The sequence below is a fragment of the Streptopelia decaocto genome (genome assembly GCF_964273445.1).
Source record: "Streptopelia decaocto genome assembly, chromosome: 4".
Classification (NCBI taxonomy): domain Eukaryota; kingdom Metazoa; phylum Chordata; class Aves; order Columbiformes; family Columbidae; genus Streptopelia; species Streptopelia decaocto.
This window is the reverse complement of record NC_138658.1, coordinates 48,160,796-48,182,609: the sequence shown is the minus strand read 5'-3', so window position 1 is coordinate 48,182,609 and position 21,814 is coordinate 48,160,796. Positions and strand designations below refer to the sequence as shown.

The 21,814-nt window shown below is 34.3% G+C and overlaps 1 protein-coding gene across 3 annotated transcripts in view; it reads right to left on the bottom strand.

Moving 5' to 3' along the window:
• Nucleotides 1-21,814, bottom strand: part of SGCZ (sarcoglycan zeta) — a gene marked incomplete at both ends in the record, with an annotated part of 440,910 nt that overhangs the window by 20,530 nt on the left and 398,566 nt on the right. For all 3 annotated transcript variants that reach the window (XM_082050805.1, XM_082050807.1, XM_082050806.1), the window contains one exon: nucleotides 7,040-7,112. In XM_082050805.1, coding sequence (XP_081906931.1) covers nucleotides 7,040-7,112 — 73 coding nt within the window. The remainder of the gene's footprint in view (nucleotides 1-7,039; nucleotides 7,113-21,814) is intronic.

Genomic DNA, 21,814 nt, shown 5'->3' with positions numbered 1-21,814 from the left:
GCCTTGTTTTCTTGGGAAAGTGTCTGAAGAGTGGCATAGATAATGTAGATGCTCCTAGGAAGTGGAAAAAGAACAACTAGAGTAAAAAAAAAAACCTCTGGAGAGAAATTTAGCATAAGGAAAGACTAAGGAAATTAAATGTTGCTCAAATGAAAAAAAAATCCATTTTTCTTGTTGCAGTAGTAAGCCTATTCACTTAAAATCATAAGAAAGACAGGAAATGAAAATATTATGGTTGTTACAGTGGCATTACTTGGTCTCAATGATGTATAGTACAAGTTTTATGAACTAGAAATAGTATATCAAATCACATTTTATTAGAAAAACTACAGCAAAATGGAGTATGCAGGTATGGTGTAACAAGACTGTATTTGATTTAGAGTCCAAAGCATTTCAGAAATGAGTTCTGGGGTCACTAGCATCCTCAGCATTGAGGACTGTTGTTCAAATTCCATTTTAAAACAACAACAACAACAACCCAAAACAACAAAAACAAAAAACCAAAAACCAGTAAACCACTTCTACCCGGAATATTTGTGAAAATGAAACACTTGAACCAAGCATGTGCTTTCGTATCTATCCTTCATCTGGACCTATGTGGAACTAGAATTTCTTGAACATGCAGCAGCTTGGGTCTGGAAGGGGTGTAAAAGCCCTGGGGCAACCTCATCTGCAATGAGCAGTACTGGAGCTGCCAGCACCCAGCAGGGTGCTGCTGAAAACCTGAGCATCCCCCCTGCCACTCTGGGTGACCCTGCTGCCCACAGCTGCTGTTAGACCTGAGTGGGCTTCAATGTACTCAGCTGCCTTCACACTAACCTGCAGAGTGTAAAGTTGCCTTGTTTTTCATTAACTCAGCACTGTGCAAATGCTTTCTATTGCTCCAAGCTTTATATGGGGTTTGAGATAGGACTCATAGGGTATTATATTTACAGTCATAACCCTGTTAGCCTGAGACAGCTATGCTTGGAGCCCATCTGTGTGTTCCTAACAATGTGGCATGGCATAATCATAAAGCAAACATAACCCAGTCACTGATAATAAAGAATTTTAATTGTCCCTCTCATTCCTTTTGAAAGGCTATTCCAGAACCTCTTGCATCTGAGAGGCAGAATGCTAATTTCTATCTAATATTTCATCTAATATTCACCATCACACTATTGAGTTTTATTATATTGTTATTCTAGTGTTCAATATCTTCTGATTAACAGTGCTTCCAAACCTGTGTACCTCCTTTTAGCACAAAGGGAGTTATCAAAACCAGAAATAAGATCACTCCTGAAGAAACTCTTCTTATAATCTCTCTACAGGCTGAAGGAAGGATCTGAGCAATATATGCCTATTATATACCCCTTAAAGTTTCTTTAAATACACTCTTCTCTGTCTTGTCTTTTGATTTATCCTTAGATACAGCTCTATATCAAATTCTATACTTAAACTCCAGACAGAAGATCTACCCATTTTCTATTTTCTAGATCAGGTACCTTATAGAAGGAAAAATATTTCTCTGGATCATCAAGTCCAACCATAACCTAACTGAACTCTAGCACTAAAGAACCTCATCTGTATGTCTTTTAAACACCTCTAGGGATGGTGACTCCACCACTTCCCTGGGCAGCCTGTTCCAATGCCTAACAACCCCTTCTGCAAATAATTTTTTCCTAATATCCAATCTAAATCTCCCCTGGCACAACTTGAGGCCATTTCCTCTTGTCCTGTCACTTGTTACTTGTGAGAAGAGACCAACATGCTCCACGCTACAACCTCCTTTCAGGTAGTTGTAGACAGCAATAAGGTCTCCCCTCAGCCTCCTTTTCTCAAGGCTAAACAGCCCCAGATCCCGCAACTGCTCCTCACCAATTTTTTCCATCCACTTCACTAGAAATGATACCCTTAACAATCCATCAGTCCCACGGTGTCTATTTTCCAGTTTGAAAGTTTCATTATAAATTTTGGCTATTTGACATTTTTTTCACATTTAGTTCAGACAGAGATCAGGGACAAAGATCATCAGGCACCCTAAATTAACCACATGAAACTCAATGAATTTTGCTATCTATTGTGATAGTAATACTTTCTTCATTTATATCCCAGTTCTCACTAGAGCCTTTTCCCTTCTCCAATGTCAAATATAATAATCATCACTGAAAATTAAAGCAAATTATTCTTTCAGTTTAAGAGCCATACCTAGTTACCTTTTATTCCTACTGTGTCCCATCTGAATGGTAATTATAACCTTTTATTACTGGCTTTCTTCTTTATTTATTTCAATATCTTTTGCCCTTTTTTTAATATATAAGTGTCTTGGTTTTGTTAAAAAGAAGTTTCCCTTTTAGTTTTGGTGAACATAGCAATGGAATGTGAAGTTATTGATAAGCATGGATGCACCTCTCGCGAGAGGGGCAATGAGAAACAGGTGACCAAGAAACTGACCAACAGAGTATAACATCCCATTCACATGAATACTTCATATAAAAGTGGGAGATCACGAGGATCTCATCCCTTTTTCTTATGGCCAACATTAGGAGAGGACCTTGCGAGTCGTCCCTGTGATCTGAGACCTAGTGAGAGACTGAATCCAGCTCTGGTTGTCCAATCCAGGACTTTGGGTGCTGGCTCTGCAGTTGCTGGGACTTTCAAGATTGGTTTTGTATATTTTGTATTATTTTCTCTATTCTTATTAGTAGCATTAGTAAAACATTTTTAATTTTTCCAACTCCCTTCTCTTGGTCCTTCTTTCCCTCCTGATGGCCTGTCCTTAGTGGGAAGGGGGGAGAGGGAAGGGGTGAAAGGGGAAGCGGGGAAAGAGAAAAATAACAATACATCTGCCCCAGTTTTATTGTCACCCCTCAGTCAAAACCTCAACAATAAGCTTGGCTTTTGGCAATTGTCCAAATTTTTACAACACTCATCTCTATTTTTGCATGAAAATATATGTGGGAAAAAAAAAAAAAAATCGTATTTTAAACAGCCAAGGATAAGACTAAGAAAATAAGTTTCTGTCAATACACAGGCCCAAACACTGAAATAACTGTTTAAACACCAAACTAATTCTAAAAACACAAACAGTAAATATTTCCACTTTATTAAAAAACAAATACTGAGAAAGTAACTAGAACTTGACATCACTAAAACAGCATAAGAAGGAAGTTACGTTTTTTTTACTCTACTGCATCTTCTCCCTTAAATGTTACAAAAGATGGCTCTTACAAACTGTCAGTCAACTCTGAGTGAAACAGATCCCTTGTGCAAGATCTGTGTATTTTTAATTCTTATCAGAGGTAAAGCAGGATCCTACTAGCTTGGGTGGTTCCTTGTTGCTTGATCAATTTTCGTCTCATTATGCCCAGCATTAGCTTGCAGGATTAGCTGACAGTCAATGGTATGCAAGGCTTGACACAGAAGAGAAAAAGCCTATTAAATTTGATCTTGCAGTTATCCCCAGAGAACAACAACAAAGTAATTTACCCCCCTTATTAAGGAGGTTATTGAGGGCAAAGCTATCTGCATTTAACCACTGTCTGCCTCGTTCGTGCATCGATAGTGCCTATTAGTGCACCCTGTTTTAATGCACTATTAGTCTAAAAGCAATATTTGGGGACTTATTATATTGGCAACTTAGTTTTCGTAACTGCGTTCCTGTGAGAAAAAGTAGTGAGAGAAATATGAAGATTAAATTATTAAGATATAATTAATTTTCCTGATTCTAAGGCATGATCCTTTTCTGCTGCTTATCCCAGCTAATGAAAGTCAGATTTAATTAGTTTTCGGGATTTGACACAAAAGAGCTTGCCAGCTTTCACAAAGGATTGTAGAAAAACATTATATGAAAGCAAAATCTCACCAGCTATTATTTGAAAACGTAAGATGAGAAAGATGTGACCAAAGTGGTTGGGCACATCGGAAGGAATTCTTTCAAATCTCAACTGAATTTTATTTTTACACAAAGCATTTTTAAATATCAAATATTACAGATGCTTCTCTGTCTGAAGAGTTTAAAATCTGGCTACAGAATAAAGAGTGGCTGAGGCAAAGTTTAGATATGTCAAGGTAACATGAATCTGACTTTCTGGCTCCCTGTCCAGAATAGATTGAGCTAAATTCTCAGGACTTTTGGGGCAAACACTATAAACCTTGTGGATATCAATATCTTAGCCCAAATTTTATAGTTCAGTTTAATTCCCAGTAATCAAGGTGTTCAGAATTCCAGTTTCCAATTCAGTAGTGAGTTGTTTCATATATCCAAGGTTATGAATAGTTTTCCAGCAGATTTTTTTGGAAAAAAAGAAAAAAATAAATATACTCACATCTGGATGTCTGAGGTTTATTACTTGACCACGAATACATATTCCAATATGAAAAATGAGGTTTCATTTATGTTTTAATTAATACTGTAATGTAAATGTTTTTATTTTTCAGCCCTGTATACAAGTATTCTTATAAACAAATATATTAGCATTTATGCACTACAACTTGCTATCAAACTGCAATTATCTGTGTCCACTGAAAAAACAAACTTTAATGTCAAATCAGCAAAGTCTCTACTGTCTCATGTTACTGTTAATTTCAAAAGTCCTGAGGCACAGGGATGTGGAATTTGGAAAATACTGTACAAAGTTTTAGGACTGACAGTATGGTCTACTGGACACTTTAGCTAAGTTTATACTAAAACATTAAAAAGTGCTGGAACCCAGGCCAGAGGACTGAAACTCAATCATCTATGCAGTTAAATAGTCGCTGGCATATTTGAGAGTTAACTGAGAGTCAGTTACGACTCTTCCAGACAATTTGCAGGCACTATTTGGAGGGCAGCATGAGACAAAGGCCATTATCGCTTGTCATTTAGGACTCAACTTTTCTGTTTTAGAGGATAAAAATTATTTTACAATATCAATGTAGTTGTATCTCTGGGCCTGAAACCAGGAAATGGGTTCTGGTATCATTTTGTTTCTGTGACAGAGGTAGCCTCGAGGCCATGGGGAAGTTGTATAGGGACTGCCGGCCTGTTTGTTTGAGCACCACCACCACCAAACTCACAAAAAAAAAACACCCTACAAAACAAAAAAAATCAGATTTTAAAAAATAATTGGAAATAAAATTAAAGGGTATATGATAACTGGATTTTTCAAAGGGATAGATATGAGTGTCACTCTATTTTGCTGTCAGAAAATATCACACAAACCCACAATTTTTATAGTTCTTTCAAGCTACAAGGTTAAAAAGGTCTGCAAGTTACCTTCTAGAAAGATTCATATCAAAAGCCAAGAAATCTCTGTCCTAATTGTAGTTGTCATAATTTGTAAAAGATGAAAATGACTTGAGCGTCTTAAAAGAGGAATGTCTCTGAATCCTGACTAATATACAGAACGTGATACAGACTGAATATATTAAGAAGAAAATCACTTAGACATAAGATAATGCAGCTTGGTCAGACAGTAAGAGTTTTTATTTCATAAATTTTTTAAATAAAAAGTGTGCGTTAAATTCAGTATTAATGACAGGGCAGGAAGTTGAATGGCAAATTCAGTAGAACTCTCACTAATTAATTCCACCTTGGAAAAATGAGCTGAAGTGGAGTTGGAAAACATTAAGCAACAATGGGAATCATGTAAATCAATAAAGCTAAAAGATAGGAGGCAATATGAGGTGAATTTAATCCTAGTGAAATTAATCCAGAAGACACAGGATTATCATTTCACCATATGTTTGTATTCCATTATTATTACTGAATTATTAGAAAGAAGTGGACAAAGCAGTGTCTCCACATTCTTTTCAGTGGAATGAGTTTCACCTTCTTACTCAAATTTTTGCACTCCCCCAAAAAGAAAAGTTTATTGTCTGCTGTATTCCCTTTGATTACAAACCATACCACCTTTATGGTCATCATTAATAAATGTCTTTACAACTACTCTCAACAAAGGACTGACATGAGTCTTGGTAGGCGATAGGGAATTTTAAGATAAAAATCCAATGGCTAGGATCTTCTGGAAGACCCTAAACCATCACATTACCTTAACATTCTTGATGTAAAGGATCAAACACAATCTTTTACTTCTTACACCCCACATACAATGGTCAAACTTGCCCACATGGGCAGCTTCTTGCACATGATTTCAGCAATATCATTATCGGTTGACGATCTTAAATCCCTTTGCAAATATAAGGAAGAGCATTTAACATTTAACAATGTTTTTCAGTAGCAATTCATTGTAAAAAACTGCTGGGCAGGTAAAGGAATAGGTGTATGTTAAGAAATGAAAGAAGAATTGAAACAAAGTCTATATGTTTTTCATTAGTTCTGCCGAGAGAAACACAGGGAAGGACTTTTTCTGTGGATGTCATATATTCGTGTTAGTCATCCATGTAAATTACAGATCAGTATTTTGCCGTGCACATACATGTACTTGAAGAAAAAGTTTTCACTCCCAGTCTTTCTTAATTTTCTCTTTCTCAGTCTATAGAGGCTTTAGTAAGTTTTAGACTTGATCTTTTACTGTTTACTTATTTTTCCGCTTTTGTGAACATGTACAGAAAAAATTGGATTTTTTTACATTTACAAATGTAGCTTCACTTGGTAATGGATTTTTGGAGTATGTGTGTGTAGTATTCCAAAAAACCCAAAACCCAGAAACACCACTTGATGAAGAAATCTGGGTTATTTACTTGAACTTGACTTACATATGCTGTAATGGCTCATAAGGAAAAATGAAAATCCAGGTCTAATGCTATTAAACATTACTGTAGTCAACTGACCTTAAAAATGCCTGACTATTCCAATCTCTGGCAAAAGTATACTTAGCAAGGATTCTGCTACAGGAGGCAAGTAATTTATAAAGAGTAATATTTTTTATGTTTTGCGTGATAAAAGTTTGTGGGTTTTTTATTGACTAGTTAGAATAAATTGGAGTCTACCAGTGTTTTAGATATGTATGAGTCATTGAGGCAGTATAGGTTACTATACAGATATTTTATTTTGATCAAGACTTAATTGTTTTTGAGAATATTTGATTTTTAAAACAACTTTTTGAACAACACCTACTTGAGGTCTTGGGAAGGTTCTGCTCTGATATGGGGTGTCTCCACAGAGTGCCCAAACACTGCCCCTTCCGTGCCTAAAATACATAAATAAAATACAGTACAATTACTTTGGAAAATAAACACACATTGAAATGTATGACCAGAAATTGACATTTTTAGGATAAAATATCTGATTGAATCCTTTATTAATTATTACCAATGCTTCTTCATATTTATGTTTGCATTTCTACATCAAAATCTGGAGTGACATCATGTGAAACTTTAGACTTCGGCTTATGAGTAGATTAATTTCACATACAAATCTGAAGACATTTATAGATCTAAACTTTCCATCACTGACTTGCTTGGGTGGTCATCTCAATGCTTTGGAGATGGATCGTTTTACAGATAAGGAAGAGTTTCCTTCCACCAGGCCTTTCTCATTGAAAACCTTTGCTCTCAAATAAACTAGAGAGACTTATTTGCAATGTCCTTTGATTTTAGTGTTGGCAGTGGATACACATGTATCTCCTGCTGGGCACTGAAAATCAAGGCAAAGAAAATGGATAACTATTTCCTAAAACTGAACTGTTTCTCTATTGAATTTTAATCTGTATAACCAGGTCCAAGTTGCATACAATAATTCTATACATTGAATTATAAGGCCAAGACTTTTAATTGAAAACCTCCTTTTAGTGAAAAAATAGGGTTCTGAAAAATGCTCGCTGAAGTTATTTGAAAAAAATAAAAGTATTTACACAAATAATTTTAAAATGCAATTTTTTTTTTTAAGGAGAATGAAAAAATACCAAAAAAACCCTCTGGTTACAGACAGTTCTTTGTTAAAAAAATAGAAAACACAAGTAATGAACAGCACTATAAAATTAGTATTTTGGCTGTTCATGGAGACTGAAATTTAAATATTTTTGCAGTTAACCAATGACATTTAGTAAACTGATCTTACCAGGATTTGAAAGCAGAATGAGGCTATAGAATGTTTAATTGATAATACCATTTTTCAGTGTTAAAATGTCCTGAGCAAGAATTTAAAACAACAAAAAACCACAAAAAACCCTAATTAAATGTTAAACTAAATTACTGTCAGAAAAATCATCATTGTCAGTTATCTTCCAAACTCCACTTCAATTAATGACAATGAAGAAATCAGAAAAAAAACCCAAAAACTAAAAACCAAACAAGCAAACAAACAAACAACAAACTAAACTAAAACAAAACAAAACAAAACAAAAACCCAAACAACCCTTAAATGTAAAATACTCTACTAATATGGATTATCCAAGAGAGGAAGATGGAATTTCTGATAGTAATGAAATAAAGTCCTATGAGGTTTACAAAGGTATCACAAGAAAACAACCAAATCCACTTTCTGTAACCAAACTTTCTGAGTGTTACTGAGAACCACAGGAAGGAAAAAGCACTGTATCTTCTTACCTATGTGGATCCACAGATGTGCTGTGCAGAATCTGCTTTTTAAACCTGACATTATCTTGCAATTCTGCAACCTTTAAGAGGCAGGAATAGCATGGGCGTATAGTCAGGCTTTCTGTCACTCAAAACAGAAATCTCACTCCTATCTATAATGGCATGCAAGAAATTCTACTGGAGCTGAATATGAGGTGTCAGGGAGCATGCTTCCAGATCCTGTTCATCTTTTTTCTCAGCAAAATTAAACGCTTTAAAGGTCAAGGACTATTTGTATTTTTGGAGGTGGCAATGGGACACGAAGATGTAAATAACTGAGCAGGATGCAGGATTGTCAGTCTTGTCTTACGAGAAAGCCACAGCTGTAACATTTCAAAGAATTAATGCAAAGATGTATTAAACATCACTGTAGTATAGGTCAGACACTAAATCAATCAGAAGTACCAAAGACAGCATCAAGTGAAGAATGATACAAAACATAAGTGACAGCTGGTTCTAAGCCAGTGTTAGTATTTCCTCACTTTCGTCAGCATTTGTTTAAAAACTGAAGGCATTTCTTCTCTAACGGAAACAGAAATATCAATCTGTCCAAGCAGACTGAAAATCCAGCCTGGCAGAGTTAAGGATAAACTGATATAATTAAATAAAATATAACTAAAACCAAACTAAACATGTTCCTTTTTCTTTTTTAAGATATAATGTCACATATGGTAAGTATAACAGTTCTTGTGGCAAATGCTTTATCATCAAAGATGTGCTATGAGCAAGTCCAAGAATATTTCCCTTTTATTTTATACTAGGAAAAAAGCAAGAAATTGCAATGAAAAAAGGTCAGCCAAAGAGACTTTACTGAGGTGTTTCGAGTAGTTAAACAGCAGGATCAAGAAAAATGGAAAGGGATTGCATAGCAAATAAAAACCATGGATCAGTATTACTTAAAAATACAGAAAAAAAAAACCCTATATGAAGGTATTCTTTATTTTTTAATTTACTATATGAAAATCTGTAGTGCTTTGATGGAAGTTGTATCACATAGTTCAGTACTGCTTAGGAAATGATGTTACAAGCATACGCTTTTATGAATAATAAAGATAACAATATGAATTAGGATTCAAAGTGAATAGCATGAATTTTTAATGAAATAGACTTAAGGCAGTTAATAATTTACTATATTAAAATACTTATTTTTTACAGAAATAAGACAACGGTGTGTTAATTGTATTCCCTGACTTACAGAATTGTAGCCAGGACCTACTTTGAGATGACTGAAATTCTAGGGACAAATGAATGAATAAAAAAAAAAAAAAAAAGAATAAAGAGAAAAGAGAAAAGATTTGAACTTTCAAGTCCTTTCAAATACAGCTCAAAAGGAAGTAGTTAGGGAACTGAATTCAAAGGAACATGAGTTAGAATGGATAGCTATACAAAGTGAACCTTTCAGAGGAAGTAAAACAGCAAGGGCACAGAGTATGTGCAAAGGATATAAAATAAAAACCGTAAGTGTAACCGAGTAAAATTACCCCCACCTTCAGCTTCTAGTGGGAGAGAAAGAGTTAAGTAAAGACTTCACAAAGAAAGAAGCATCTGTGAAGGCAAACTCCTGGTCAAAGAATTCCAGTCGCTATAGAGTTTGCTGGAGAAAACTCAGTAAGTAGCACGATTCAGGTAAAAAGTCAAAAGTCTAGCTGTCTATTTACAGAGAAACCTCTTTATGCATAGAAGATTTATAAACACCAGACCTTTAAAACTTACTTTTTTGACACTGAGTGTGTGAAAGTGTTCCTTCTGCTAAAAGCAAAACTAGTCACAGGTTCCTGCTGAAACTGAATATTCACAATTCAGAGATACCAGTGTAAAGTACTCATTTCTGCACAATTTACTGGTCACTGAAATTTAGCCTTTGGGAAATAACAAGTTTCTTAAAAACAATGGAAGTACAATGTTGCTATTTGTTGCCAGATTATATCTACTTTTTGTCATGTATTTAACCAGCAAATAATCCTTTTGTAACTTGTGAGTTAGCTCACATAACACACGTACCTTTCAGTGGCTTAATAAATGATTACCATGAAAAGAGCAGCACCTGAGCATATTGATTAGTAGTGTGGGTTTTGTTGTCGCCATTGTTTTTGTTTGTTTGTTTGTTTTTGTGGAAAGAATGCTGACTGAAGAGTTGATGAGCCTGGAAGCAAAACCTAATAAATTATTTTGCTGTGAAAAATAAGCCCGATATTAGTATTATCCCACTCCTTCACATCATTCTTGTAAGAAAATCACCTCAAATGTACAGGCCATGGAATCACGTAGCATTCTGATGTGTATAAATTACCTGGCATTGCAGTGTCACAGGCATAACTGAATCTTACTGCCTTGATCTTTCCCTAGGTTTTTCAGACACATCAAGTAAAAATATGATGAAGTACTAAGATTATGCAAATATTAGACTGCAATGCCAATTTGCCAATTTGCCCTCTGAGTTAGAGGGTTTAAAGAAGAGTTTGTAAAACATTTATCATTTTTGAAGCTTGAAATTTTACTCTTTGCACACTCATTATTAAGTTAAAGCATCCACAGGTTTCAGAGAAATATGAGTAATTAATCAAGATTCTTTTACCATTGAAGAGACCTTGGAAACATAGCCTCTATGTTATACAAATTTAATTGCAATAATAAAAAAAAAAAAACACCACCTTAATTCTTTTACATGTGAATATAACCAAAATTTAAAAGTGCCATGGTGAGATTAGCCAACTGTTGTCCAATACTAAGACCTTGGAAAAGCTGATCACTGCCAGACTGAAAAAAAACCCCAGAAATATTCAACCAGGCAGATCAATGATCATAAAAAGACCACAGAAAGTGTTGCTTACCTCTTTTTTAAGAGCTCAGTTATTGTAATATATCTCAGGCTGATTAGAAACCCAGAGGAGTCAGAATGCAGCTTCTGAACCACATGTTGATTGTGCAGCTCTTCAAGATGTTCAGTTTTAATAAATGGCTTGAAATGTAATTTAGCTAGGTACTTGTATTGATATTAAAAAAGCACAATGAAACAGGATTTTTTGCTATGGAAGTGTACATCACTAAAATGAAGGTAAGTATGTTATTTTATTTTATGAAAACATCATTGCCAGAATTGATGAGATTTAAATTTTGTTAGTCCTTCAGCAGCAATATGGACTGATGTTTAATAGTGAAGGTTTCAGGTAAGATATTGATGTAGCCATATTGCAAGTAGGTAGGAAGCTGTAGTGTGGCCTGACTAAATGCTTGTAAACTAAAGCATAAGTATCAAAGTCTTCAGAGGTAAGCCATTTTTAAAAAAGAAATTCTAAAATGAATTATTTAGATTCATTACCCAAGGCCCTTGAACATGACTAATGTTTGATGCATATTTTCTGTATGGTGACCTTACTAAAGCAAGACTTCTACTAAGCCTTTCATTTAGATAAGAAGAATGAGTTCCACAATAAATTAAAATTCAGCCTCTTCAGTGTGATAAATTTTGATCAAAGCAAATCGCAACTCCAGGAAATACTTGTAAATTTGAAATGGTATTTATTTTCTTAAATATCATCTTAATTTCTGTTAAGTGCAAACATTTGAAACATTGCTTCCTATAAGTGGGCAGTTAAGACACCTCTTGTCTTGCAGTGCAAATGATTGCACCTATGTCTTCAGTTGTTCATCCACACACTTGTTGGGAGCTTCACATCCAAAATCTATGTTTAGCCACCGCTTGGTTTACAATCAGCTGAAAAAGTGCATCTATGTGAATAAAATTTGGGTTGAGCACAATAGTAACATAATTAAATTAATAATTGGAAATGGCTATTCTAAATGATACTGGGATGAAAAACGTCAATATATTTAAATGAAACTGCTGAAAAGTGACATTGAAATTTAATATCTCTTCAAAACATGAGTGAAACTGAATAATATATAACAGCTTTACAAAGAACAGGTTTTAAAAAATATTTTTTGTAACACCTTTTACTTTTTTCCCCTCATATATGACAGATGGAGACAAACATGACAATAAAAATTAGTAACTACAGCCATTTTCTGCTTGAATTGATACAATCTCCTTGAAAAGTTACAAGACCTAGATATATGAATAGACTTAAAGCTTAAATTTACATTTCACATCAAATATTTCCTGAAAAACAAAAAAATCATCTTTTCCTTGATAGTCTGGATTTGCATTTTTCTTAAAATGGTGTAAATCATTCTGGGTTCACAACAGTGGAACAGAGAGCAAAAATTGTCTTTGCTTACATTCAACAAATTGAATTTTAATGAGATTATTTTTATATTTAATAGATCAAAAAGACTGTACTTTTGTTTTGTTGTAGAAGATAACCCTAGGATTTTGAACACTCAGGCTTAGGCCCTAATGAATAGTTAATCAGTTACAAAACAGGCTTGCTGTTTCCTTGATGAAAAATGAATGAATCAATGAATGGGAGGACTATCCAACAACAGTCAATAGCTTCATAACTAGAAAATTCACCTGGGATGTAAAAGAATGGGACATGAACTTGGATATCTCAAGTAGAAAATTAAGGTTTTAACTTCAAGGTTAATTATATTATCTTATAATTTTGTCTTGAATTTTAGTAAAAGCAAAGTCCATGTATTTGTACAGAATACTATGGAAAAAATGTTAAAATCTGAAGGGGGAAACGTGCAAGAAAGAGGAAATTCTTTCTCACACAGTTTCAAGCACAATCAGTGATAATTTCCCATTCTGAAGTTTTCTGAAATTTCTACAATATACTGCTGCCTACCTATAAAACCTTACCAGAAATGTTTATACAATTTGCTTCAAAAAGCTCTAAAACAAAGGAATTAATGATTAGCTTTTGACAAAAAAGGGCATTTGCACTTCAGTTAAGATATTGCCTAAAGAAATGTTTTGATTTTGAAAAGTCAAAAGCTTAGATGCATTTATAAGAAGATTCTTCTTTAAATCTAAATATGTCATTAGTTGCTTAAATTAGGAGTACAGATTACTTATATTTTATCTACAGCTCAAAAAGAGAAATGGGCATCTCTAGAGGTTACTTAACTACTGATACTGAACTGAGACTACAGTAACAATGCACATGACCTAAACACATTGAAGTTTCTGCCTTCAACATCTGGTCAGAAGTTGATACATCTGAATTTTATCTAAATTGGGAAAGCTTATTTGGAAATCTCATTTTAACCATATCTATGGTTTTAACCATCATCTATGTTACCCTTAGCATTACAACTGATTCATAGGTTTTAGAGGCCAGTTCTCTATGCCATATGTAAATATGCATTTATTTCTGTTCTCTGCTTTGACATTACTGCAGCATACTAAAAATTGTTATGATTATGTGATAATTACTGCTTCATTCTTACAATTTAGTAAATTGTTTTATTTATGTTAAAGGAAGGCACAAAGAGGCAGGACTATTATCCAGATTTGTGAAACAGCTCTACTATAACATTTTTACTGTAGAGAAATTAGCATGCCATTGATAAATTATAAACAAATATTTAGATGAGTGCATCTGTGCACCCTGTAGAGGGCACTGATACACATATAAAAAGTCTATTATATGCAAGTAAATAGTATGTACTTAAAAAGTCACTGGAAAAATGCCTTCACATACTTTTGAATTAATGAAAAAACTAAAATGTAAGAAGAACCGCCACATGTATTTCTACAATGCTAAAATGGAGATATGTTGATAAAACAAAATTTGGTGCCTATTACACAAAATTAGACATTATTGAAAGTTGGGGGTTGTTTTTGGTTGTTGTTGTTGTTGTTGTTTTGTTGTTTTCTTTTTTTTTTCAGATAAGAGAAATAAAATGAAGCTGCAATATCAGTTCCTTACAAGGTTGTTAAGAAATTTCTATTTGATATTACCACTAGTTACCTTGATTATCACCTATTATGACTGTATTTTTATTCCTAGTTTTTGTTATTGTTCTGGTGTTCTCTCTCGAAGTAAATTACGCTGATGAACACAACACATTCATACCTGACATCACAGCAACACAAAAGGAAAAACGACTTAGATAAGTCTGCAGCTGTGAGAGTGTGAATGTGCAACAGTAATTTTGTCAGCTAATATTTTCACCTTCCAGTCAGCATAGCAGTGAAGCAAGCCTTTCAATTTAGCAACATAATGGAAGCAGATGTATTTCAAATTAGTTAGCTACAATGACTGTAAACCTTCAGTGGTCATGTTAGCAAACAGGTGCCCATGTGTGATCGGTGTTAACCAGAGGAAAGACGGCATATTTTCTGCAGGAAAGATACTAAAGCTTACAGCAACATGCTGAAGTTGGCTGAAATAAGCATCTTTTGCCAAAGTCACAGATGTTTTTGCAAGCAAAAACCACATACCCTGCAGAGGCTGATGATAAGAGGGCTTATGGCAGTAATTTACTGGTAGAGCTACCAGTCCATTTTCAAGATGGGACTGAGCTGGTCACAGAGTCATTTGTCAGTGCTGGTCTCAATACTCCCTTCTGTGTCACCTAGGAGCAGTATCAGGACTCAGGTTACAACCGCAATTGAGATTACCTGGCAAACCTTATAACTCCAGCTCTGCTGTGAGTCTTGTGGCATAACCCTAGTCTAGTCTGCTCTTTTGCTGTTTGTGAGTCAGAAGAGACTCAAAAACCACATTCGTATCATTGCTGCAATACACCTATCTAAAATCACCTTAAGACTTCTAAGGTTTAAGCATTTTTCATTGCCTTGCTACATACCAAGGCCTGTCGAGCTAAAATCAGCAAAGCAAGCAGGTTTTACTTCTGCAGGAAAATTTGGTATGGTCAGCTGTTAGAGAAACCTGTGGTTCATGTCTTTTTAGACATAAAAGTGCATAACGTTCAGGCACTTTCAGAACAGAATACTGAACACTGAGCCCAGGACCCAATTTGACAGTCATCATAAAATCAATTATTTTGCTTTTCCATATTTATGTTAAAATTATAGAAATAACATATTTGGTATGTCCATCTATCACCAAAATACCATACCAGATTCAGAAACAGGGCAAGAGACAGAAAAGAAAACCTTTCTTATTATATTTTGCATTTTGTTCAGATCAACTCTAAGGGGTATTTCTCCATATTATCCAGTTAATAAACTTCCATGATGCTTACCAGTCTAGCCTTTCGGCTTTCCCTGAAGAGAACCTTACGTGGAAAGACCTCTATTCTTATATTCTTAAGCCTTCCAAAAGAATTTATTTCTTTTTGATTCATTCTTCCTTGTCCTGTAGTGTCCCTCTGGCCTCCAGAGATCTTATCACTGTAAATAATGTATTTTTTTTTTAATTATTATTATTATTTTTTTTTTAAACCAGGATACTCCTGCTCTTTTCCTTATTTTGTATTGAAAGTTCCTTTTAATATTTATACTGATTTTTCAGATTAATGTTTTTCAAAAATGAAATTGTTTTGACCTACTGTTAGTTTTGCTGTCATGAAGAAAAACAAAACAAAACAAAACAAAGAGTGTTTCCATTAAAACTTCAAATTCAGAAACTCCTATTGGTCTTTTGCTTTCATCCTAAATCTAAATATAAACCAGGGAGGCAAGGCCAAGAATGACAGTGAGAAGAAAAAAAAAAGCAAAAATTGCAACTATAAAAAGCCTGAAAAGAGACCTGACAGCTAAAGCATGAAAAAAGCTTCTTGATAAATACTCTTTCTGCACAGTATGCTTTATCTATTGCATATTCTCTGCTCCACACAGAGTGTAAAAACAGATTAAAAAAGTAGTCTGTCATTTGGTAACACTGCTAAGATAAAAATAGCAAAAGTAATACATCTGGATAGCTTGATATGGGAACAAATGTTTTTTAAAAGCTGTTTCTTTGTTGTAACTACCAGTCCCACCTCATGATTTCAACCATAAATTGGGAAAGGAATTTTTCAAGTGAACCAAGCATTCAGCTACTGCCAGTATTTTGCTTTGCTGGTCTTGGACATATCTTGTTTCTTATTGGGATATCCAGGTACTTTGAAAGATTTACATGCTGCTGTATCTAGACCTTTGACCATTATAACATACTTGCTTTGCAGAAATTGATGCCGAAAAAGGACATGAAAAGCACCATTCTTAGTTACACTGTAAGTGGTGTAACCTATAGTACTTGCTGTCACTTCTGTCATGCTTTATGTATCAGATTGGTTTACAATGATAATGTCTTAAGAGCAAAATCTCCACTTGAGCTAAATGACATTTTGTCATTTTCAAATGAATAAGGCTTCCAGGAAGAACTGAAAGACATTTGCATGTGCATGATCGTGTATGTGTGTTCTTAGGTCTGTGGTCTAGCAGGCTTTTTCTAACATTCTCACAAAATGCTTAAATGTTTTACAAACTTCCTATCTAAAAGCTTCAATGAAAACAAAGATATTTTCTAAAGAAGTTACCATAAAACTGAATTCTAATGCTAAGTAGAAACACCTAGGTAAACATAACTCACTACACCCATTGTTAATATTAGTATTGGCAGGATCAGTAAAAGTGCTCTTCATATATAAAACCAGTAAAATTTATGGTATGCATGATTCCTTCATTTTATCTGTGAATGCAACATATCAGGTTTTAGTGTGGGCTCATACCTACAGTAGGATGATTTCTGAAAGAAAAGGTCTCTAGTTGCTTTACCTTGCTAAGTTCATTCATCCTATCCCTTCTTGTAGTGAAGTGTTCTTGTTCATGCAGCATTCTCGTCTTCCCCTCACTGTATGGAATCTTACTTAATAGTGAATTTGAAAACACATACCGAAAGTAACTAACTTTTAAAACAGAAGTACAGGAAAAACACTATGCAAAGAGGAACTGTACACAGAGATAAGGACAAGAGAACGGTCCCTTTTTATGGCCAAACCCAAATTCTTTTCATTTTCTCTCCAGCAAGATGAAAGGCTAGCTGTAAAATGTTATCTTATAATGCCAATGTGATTAACCATGGGTGCTTTAGTTTGCCAAGACATGATCAAAACCAGTCACATTTGTTGGGTGTTCTTCCCTTCATACAGTTCTAATGCCATTTTGTGAATTAATCCTGTGAAACAATAGTGTTCTGTAGTGTTGCTCTTTGTTCCAAAACACTGCAGATAGGGAATAACGTTGCTCAATATCACACTTAGGAATGCCCACCTCATCAAAGCATAGAGTTTGGACCAGTATACTTGATTGTGATGGCATTTATTCAAACAGGATCCAAGAAGTCTGCATTCCTAGGTTAGTACTGATCTCCTGGGTTTGGAATGGAGTATCTCACAACTCTGCACCTCACTTCAAGTAAAAAAAAAAAAAAAACCTGCAGGAGATCACTCAAAGAAAAAATATATAATGTTAATTGCACACTGCGTTATGCACAATTGTACAGTATGAAATAATATTGTTAAAAAAGAAAAGATTTAACACTTTTGGAAAAAAATTAGAAATGACAGTCAATTAAACTATTAAGAATGACTTTTAGAAATCTATCAAGCATAAAGTATATGCTACTGAAAGTAGCTTAATTGAAAAGCAGAGAAGGAAAGTGAAAAGATTAATTTTTACCAAGGATTTTAAATACAAAATAGCAAGAGGTCCTTGCTAAATTATTTCTAAATTAATAAATGGGGATGCTAATTACTGCAGAAGGAAAAGTAACTGACTCAATAAGATCTCAGCCACTGTCCGAGATCCTGAGAACTATTTATTGCTCCAGTCTTGCAGAGTTCCTTATTAGGTGCTTTAGCTTCAGTGGTATAACTCACAGGACCAGAATCCAAGCACACATTCAAATGCTTTGCAGGATTACTGCTATAAGGCCTAGCTATTGCCCTTGCAAATTCTGATGTATGTCAAAAAAGTTTGGATTTCAAATCCTAACAGGCCACAAAAAAGTAATCGTGATCAAATCACTATCACAAGTTATTTAAACAATTAAACATAAGAGAAATGCAATTTGTTTACAGATGTTTCACAACTGAAAAGTCACCCATTTCTACAGCGGAACTGCTTAACACAACTTTTAAAAAATGTATTATTTCTGTTCTTTGAAACTTGTATTATCCTGGTGATATTAATATTTTTGGAGAGGCTAGGCTGTCATGGCCTTTTAGATCAGTCCTTTGACTATAAAATTACTGTCCCTGTTGTGTTCAAGTTATCTGGACCTAAATAATCAAGTGACACTCAAAATTAGAAATTAAAGTCTAAGAAAGAGGTAAGAGGATGAAATAAAGTAAATTGTCTGCAGTCTCCATCTAGTCTTGTTAAGTGTTTTACATTAAAACCTCATATAATCTATTAATTCCATATTTTCTATATGCTCTTAGTAAATAATATGCACATTACATTTATCAGCTTTAAATGATTCTCCCAGAAAAATATTCCTGTTTGTTATGGAAAGAAACTTTTTATAATTTCTGGTATAAATTCAAGTGTGAGGTAGGGTTCCTTTAGTGACTGATTGTTCTGACAAATAAAAGATTAAAAAAGTCCAAAATATTAGTTAGTCATAAAGTATTCAAATGCAATAATGTGAAGCATTTAAAATTATTTAAAATAATAAACATTTCTATGTGAATAATACAGCTACATACAACATTTAAAATTAAATTAATCCAGAGAAGGTTTCTTTTCAAAATCACAAACTTATAAGTGTGCTTGCCCTTAATAATGACAGCTGCAAATAGTAGGACAGGTTAGAAAGTACAAATTTTATTGAATTTACATTAGTTTGCTTGAGATTAGAGATAAATAGAAAATATCTGATGTCCTCTGAGGCTCATACCTTGCTGTGTTCATTAAGTTCAAAACCAAATCAGTATCAACCCGATGTTGCTATAATTTGTTCTGTAGAAGAAAATGAAGGAAATTCTACATTTTTTACAGCCAAACTATTCCAGTGTTTCACTATTCTTTTCCAATAAAAAGTCTTGTTGTTTTGGGTTTTGTTTTGGTGGGTTTTTTTTTGTTTGTGTTTTTTTGTTTTGGTTTGGTTTGGTTTTTTGTTGTTGTTGTTGTTGGTGGTGGTGGTGTTTTGTTTTTTTTTTTCCTACAGGCTCTTTCTCAAGGCCTCAAGACTGATGTCATATTCTCTTTTATTTATTTTTCTTCAAGCTAAACAGCACCGTTTTGTTCCCTCTTCCCTCAGACATCATGCTTCTGGACCATTAATCAGTCTCCTGGCTCTGGATTCTATCAAGTGGCTTACTGAACAGTTTGGTACTCCAAACTGGACTAAGCACTTTGGAGAGGACCTTACCAGTGTTGAATAGAGCAGAAGATCTGCAGGTTCCACTCGTGTTTACACATTCCAGTTTCATATTTGACCTTCTTGCATCACATCATTCTCTTCAGCTTGTAATCCAAAATCCTTCTTAACTCTTTTTCTGGGGACTCCTGTGAGTTTTACTTATGAATTCTCTGAGGTTTTAAAACTGACCACTAGAAGTTAGGTTTTTATTTTCTGTTGTCTTTCACTGTAGCTTTCAAACAGGGTATGTTCTCATTACGTGATGGTTGCCCTCTCTCAGATTTCCTTCCACTTTCACACTTCTCAGTTCCTCTCCACCGATCAACAACACTCCTTATATTACATTTTCAACACTGTGTCATCCTTATAATCTAGAAATCTTTTGCACAGTCTGTGTCTTGATCTTTATTCCTTTTTTATTTTTTCCTAAGAGATGATTGTCTGTGCAGTTTAAAGAAACAAGAGGCCCTCAAAATTCCAAAATGCTGTCAGCAGGCCCTGTGACAAAAATATCACTTTTTGTTTATAAAAAGCTTCATCTATATAATCTTCTTGGTTTGGTGGTCAACATTACCACATTTGTTCTTTGCCCTTTCATCAGTACCCATGAAGTATAAACTCATTCGGATTTTGATTCTCAGAGCAGTTACACATTCTTCAGATGCATTCATTTCTGTCTGGATATTGAGGGGTTTTGTTTCATTCTCTTTTTATGAGACGATTCTTACTACATATAACTTCATTTCTTTTATAGAATATATGCTGATTTTTGCCATACTACCTTCTGGAATTTACACTGCCCATTCTGAATTCTTATACATTTCTATCTACATTTCTTAATTTTCACACACATGTATGACCTCTGTACTTTCTGAAAGCTGAGCAAAGACACATATACTTATTATCTACTTTTAATTCAAATACAAAGGCTTACATACACTGATGACATTTTTCTAGAGCCAAAATGATGGCTTATTATATCTGTTTCTTGGTGTGCTGAATTTTATGCTGTCAGACACTGTGAAATGTAAACTCATCATTAGCCACAACAAGGATAGAAATTTAAATTCACAATGTAGGCTGAAGGCTGCAGGCCATATTTTTGTGGTTGATATAATTTTTTCTGGAGTTGCTTCCTGTGGGTGAAATTCTTCACTTATAGAGGTCTGCTATGAATAAGCTTTGAGATGTATTACAGAGCAAAAATGTTTTAAATCTATGTTTTTCACAGCTTTTATTTCATACCAGCTTTATAAATAGATCTACAGATAACAGTGAAGTCCAAGATGTTACTGGTGGAAATGTGCTAACTTTTTTTCTGAGTAAAGCTTTGTTTCAAACTGTGACTGCCATGAACTCATACAGTATCTCCCCTTGAGGATTCCTGTATTTATTCTTTCTCCTACTTTCTACCTAAATTTAGACTCAAGATCTTCCTGTTCATTCACATAAGTTTTGAATGTATGATGTATGTCATGACACATTTTTATAATCTCACAGAACAATTTATGGATACTAAATACATTAGCTTGTACTGAAAGTTGAGTAAATTTGCCTTAAGATCAGATAAAACTGAAAAAGCCAATTTTCAGTGATTTGAGGCAGGATTCAGAGAAAACAGTGGTGTTCTGACATGTATCGCATGGCTGACAGTACAAGGTACATCTGTATATTGTTTGAGAAAAGTCAGGTGCCTGCAATATTTCCTAAAAATGTAATAGTATTCCTCCTATTCTGAAGGCTTTACAAATTGAAATCCAAATTATCTCATCTTCTGGCACCTAATGAGGACACTGTTCCAGGACAAAGCAAGATATTTTTGGCCTGTAGTATCATCATTATAGGATGAGAGTTTGGAGCCACATACTCTTTTTCACTGAACCTAAGTCCTGTAGTGCTTTGCAGCCTGAACCTTATCTCCAACAATAGAACTTTGTTGCTAGGTAGAAATAAATCACAAGCAAGCACTTTAAGGAAAAAAAAAAAAAAGAAAATGGGAATGTTGGAGCTCCTTTATGATTCACCTTTCTCTCCTGTAAGTAGCTATATCTTAAAAATAGAGATGGGTCTGACTGCTGCAATTTAAATGT